Genomic DNA, 4707 nt, shown 5'->3' with positions numbered 1-4707 from the left:
TGCGGCTGTGCCTGATGAGCGAGGGAGGAGAGAGAAACAGAAACGGAGCGAGGGACTTCCAATCGTGGGCAAAATAGAGGGAGGTTTGCTGGAGCTTGAGGAGGTTACACAGATAGTGCTGATCCCTTCCCCAGACAGTGCGGAGCTCCCTCACAGAGCGCCGATCCCTCCCACCCCCTGACAGGGGACTGTAAAATGCATCTGCACCAGTGAATAAAGTAACAAAAAACACAACCGCATTTATTACAACTTTGAACAACTACAACAGAACTACAGAAATGAGAATGTGTACGTGGGCTCCCGGAAGCTCAAGCTGAAATTATTGCCGACAATTTCTTGATAAAAACACGATCAAAGCCTCTCCGGTCCGTCCCTTTCAAATCCTGAGCTGCATCCTCAAGGCAGCTGGCAGATGCACAACGGCTCAAGTCGTTTAAAGCTGTACCCATTGATAGGCACTGAGTCACGCACCTTCCCTCTCATTCTTTCACTCCGCAACACGCTCGCACTCGCTGTGACTCGCTTGCACACTCTCTCTCTCTCTCTCACTGTGACTCTCTTTCGCACTCACTCACTGTGACACTCTCTGACGCGCTCGCACTCTCTCTGTGACTCTCTTTCGCACTCACTCACTGTGACACTCTCTGACACGCTCGCACTGTCTCTCGCACTCACTCACTGTGACACTCTCTGACGCGCTCGCACTCTCTCTGACACACACACGTACAAACAAACAAACAAAGTCTGAGTGAACCAGTGTCATCCCGGCGCTACCCACTGCTGTTCTCAATGTGTCTAGGCAGCAGCGATGATGGGTGGGTAGGGGGTGGGTCTGTGTCTCTGGGGAAACCCTCTGTTCCCTGCCCCCTTGCCCGCTCTGTGCCATCTAGCCCCAGTTGATTCACTGTCCTCGCTCTCTCTCTCTCCCCCTCTGGTGCCGTCACAGAAATCCTGCTCCTGCTCCTCGGATCTCGCCCGAATCACTTCTTCGAGAGCTTGAGCTGCTTGTGTTTTGGTGGAGCCCATTTCAGACAGATCGAGTCGACTGGGAGAAGGGTGGGGGGGAAGGAGTGCAGGAGGGAGAGAGGGAAAACAGTGTGAGGGAGGGAGGGAAGGAAGGAAGGAGAGACGGGGGACGGTCACCAGAGAGAGAGAGAGAGAGAGAGAGACACACAAGGGTTAATCAGATGCCTGACTGCATTGCTATACATCACCGGGTGTGCACTGGGGGAGGTGGAGGACAGTGTATCTAATGCACCGTGACCAACACCACCCCCCACCCCCACCCCCACCCCCCACCTTGCTGTCCCAGGTGGGGGGTGGTGATATTTACCTGTAATTGGAGGCTTCTTGTACTGGGCACTCTTCAGGTGTTCCTCCACCAGTTTCGGGGTGACACAGATAACGTGCTGACCTTTCCAGTATTTGACCATGTTTAACGACTGCAATGTGCTGATGATGTCGTTCTGGGTAATGCTGGTCATCTGACTGCAACGGGGAGGGCAGTGACAGAGAAAGGGATACGTCAACCCAGAGCGACAGAAACCTACAACCTACGGCCTGAGAGCCGCAGCATTTCCATTCTCTCCGTCCCACTCCCCTCGCTCGGACACTCTCCCTGCCCTGCAGTCGGCGTTTCGTGTGCCTTTCCAATCAATTCAGCTTACTGCCTTATCCTGAAAGCTACTTGTTATGCGGTATCCCTGCAGCGAGGTTACAAAAGCTACAGTGATAGACTTCGTACCCAGACACTGGGGAAATGCTCACTCTTGTTATCATCCTACTGTTAGTGGGGCCCACATCTAACCAAGAGGCAGATGGTAGGCCCACAACATCCTGTTGGACGCTACAAAGTAGCGCCCACACGGCGCTGGCCCTCCGACAGCGCGCGGCTCCCACGGCGCTGGCCCTCCGACAGCACCCGCTCCCCTCAGCGCTGACCCTCCAACAGTGCGCAGCTCCCTCAGTGCTGACCCTGAAATCCCGCTGAGCACCGACCTGAGATCTTTGATGGACAGCGTCCCTCGGAAGTCCCGCAGTATCTCCAGCAGAACCCAGGACCAGTAGCTGCGGTAGCTCAGCTTCCCGAGGTCAGAGAGGGGCTTCTCTGGAGAGCCCACCGTGCTTTCCAACTTCGACAGCTCGTAGCCTGAGGGGGGCAGGGGGAGCCAGCCAGGAGACGACGCACGGTATTGAAGGGGTAGGAAGAAAACAACAAGACGTTAGATTAGGACTTTGCATGTGACAGACGAGACACCGAGGTCAGGATTGTGTTCCTTCCACCCGGTCACCGTCTCAAATCCCACCGGGAATTTAAGTTTGATTCCTCAGCTCTGGAACTGAAAGCTAGTCTCAGTTACGTGCGTGGGAAGGCAGCGGCGGCCAGGCCCTCTGAAATTAATAGTCAAACACGTGCGTGTGAGAGAGCGAGAGCGAGAGAATGTGGGGTGCACCCGAGTAAGAGTGTGCGTGTACGACTGTGTGCGTGTGTATACGAGTGTGTGTGTGTACTAGCGTGTGTGTGCGTACGTGTGTGTGTTTGGGGGCAGTGGGAAGGGGAAGGCCTGGAACAGAGCTGCGGGCCTGGAGTCACGTGTACAGCCACAGGCCAGGCTCACTTTGCCTGAATTGCTATTGCCCCAGCCTACCCTCTTTGGATCGGAACCTTTGCCCCCAGAACGTGAGTCCGGGTCTCTGGATTAATAAACCAATGACTTTTACCCCTGCGTACCCGCGAGTGAAAGGTGGGGCTGGGTCTGGGGAAGTGGGGGGGCCGGCACCATCCTGGACTGCTGTAGCTCTCCACCCCGGCTCCATGTGGCGCAGGACTTTGACCCTGAAGGAATGGCCCATATTGTTCTGAGTCGGGACGTCAAGGGAGGGTGGGGTGGGAGTCTCTGAGGGGAACGTTCAGGCGCTGTTGTCCCCCACACCCCTCCGCTGCATCCCCTAAAAGGAGGGGGGGGGGGGGATAAGAGGTGGTGGGTTTGGGGAAGGTGCTGTCGGTGGGTGAGTCGCTGCGGTGGTTCTTGTAGACGGTACACGCTGCTGCGGCTGTGCCTGGGGAGGGACGGGCTGTTCAAGTTGGCTGCGTGGTGGGGAGGGTGGGGGGGTTGCTTTGTCCCTGGACAGTGCAGACCTTCCCGAGTGCTGTCGGAGCTGCCCCCCGTTCAGGGGCAAGTGGGGAATATTCCCTCCCCCCTCCTGCCTTGTGCCTTGTCGATGGTGGGACAGGCTGTCGGGGATTGGGGGTCAGGAGGGGAGTTACAGGATTCCCAGCCTCTGACCTGCTCCTGTAGCCACAGGATTGATATGGGGCTGGGGTCCCAGGTCAGTTTCTGCTCAATGGGGACCCCCAGGATGCTGGTATTTTTGGGGGGGGGGAAAAGGGGGGGTTCAGTGATGGGAACACCATCAGGGAGGGGTGCGGGGGGAGGTTAGATTCTTGAGGACGAGCTGTGTGCAGGTTACAGATGGATACAGGATAACAAAATGCTGACTTACTGAACGCAATGAGAAATTTCCCGTAGCCCCTGCGCTGATATGGTGGCAGAGTCAAAATACAAGCAACATTATTCCCATCAGGCGACTCCTTCTCCTGTCCAACACACAAGAAAGGAGGGGGCAGTCAGCTCACAACACGTTAACGCCCTAAGGAAGGCAATTCAGCTCATCCGCCCCAGTGCTAGCGCTCGAGTCCTCGCTCGATCAAGTACCATTCACCTCCTAAAGCCTGCAACTGTCACTGAGTTGTACACTGCGTGGGGGCACCAGGTCTCGTCGCACCGACACCTCCCCCAACTCAGTGTTTTCCCAATTGATCTGCAATCACGTTCTCACGGTTTCTACGCGCCCGAGACGGGGGTGGGGGTGAACGCAGAAATTGAGTGGCCCGGACGCTGCAGGCTCCGCTGGATCGGGGAGAAAGCTCAGCTCCGAAACAGAGTCAAACTGTAGCTGCTCGGGGCGTTAGCGCGGGCTATTTTGGGGACAGAGTGGAAAATAATGGCGATGCGCGTTGCTCTGCGCTCAAAACGCTGCGAGGTGAGGTTCGGACCGTGTGTATCGGGCGGGAGTAAAGTGGGGAGGGGCGGCTCGGCAATATGTCCGTCTCTGCAGCAAGATTGCAGGACGTTACGTTAAAAGCCTCTTCCTATTCCCCGCCCCCCCCACCCATATTCCCCTGGAACTGGTGGTGATGTTCTCACTCACACACTCAGACAGAGGTGCGCATGCTCACATGCAGACAGACAGACAGACACACACACAGACAGACAGACAGACACAGACATCCCAACAACAACAGCCAAGCCTCACTGGGCCCAGGATGAGGCCCACGGCCCAGGGATGCAGTCTATGGTCCCCGGCACAGGGGCCTAGCAGCCCGGGATGAGGCAGACCACTAACCAGGGATTTTCTCAGTGCCCCCCCACCCCCCGAGATCCCAGCCGCCCCCTTACCTTGGAGAAATAGCCCACGATGTGTGCCCCGTGCCGGTCCACCTCAGTCAGGATGTAGAAGACAAAAGGTTCCACGTCGAAATACAGGGTCTTGTGGTCAAGGAAGAGCTTGGCCAGCAGGCACAGGTTCTGGCAGTAAATCTGAGATGGAGGGGGATAACATTACAGATTGGAAAATTAAACGCAGAATGGATAGGGAGTACAGTGCCCCGCTCCCTCGGCACCGTCCCTGGGCAGCGCGGGAGTA

The 4707-nt window shown here is 56.6% G+C and overlaps 1 protein-coding gene across 2 annotated transcripts in view; it reads right to left on the bottom strand.

Moving 5' to 3' along the window:
* Positions 1–214: 214 nt before the first annotated feature.
* Positions 215–4707, bottom strand: part of kat8 (K(lysine) acetyltransferase 8) — a 14419-nt gene continuing 9926 nt past the window's right edge. Inside the window, exons 7-11 of one of the 2 annotated variants that reach the window (XM_048592468.1) lie at positions 4461–4601; positions 3505–3598; positions 1999–2149; positions 1334–1488; positions 215–1045 (exon numbers count right to left, since the gene is read on the bottom strand). In XM_048592468.1, the coding sequence (XP_048448425.1) occupies positions 981–1045; positions 1334–1488; positions 1999–2149; positions 3505–3598; positions 4461–4601 (606 nt within the window). In that variant the 3' untranslated portion in view covers positions 215–980. The remainder of the gene's footprint in view (positions 1046–1333; positions 1489–1998; positions 2150–3504; positions 3599–4460; positions 4602–4707) is intronic. The other variant, XM_048592467.1, reaches the window with a different exon arrangement.

The sequence above is a fragment of the Rhincodon typus genome, unplaced genomic scaffold (genome assembly GCF_021869965.1).
Source record: "Rhincodon typus isolate 14 unplaced genomic scaffold, sRhiTyp1.1 hic_rhity00001260, whole genome shotgun sequence".
Taxonomy (NCBI): Eukaryota; Metazoa; Chordata; class Chondrichthyes; order Orectolobiformes; family Rhincodontidae; genus Rhincodon; species Rhincodon typus.
The sequence above is the reverse complement of the archived record's forward strand: the minus strand, read 5'-3'. Positions and strand labels throughout refer to the sequence as shown.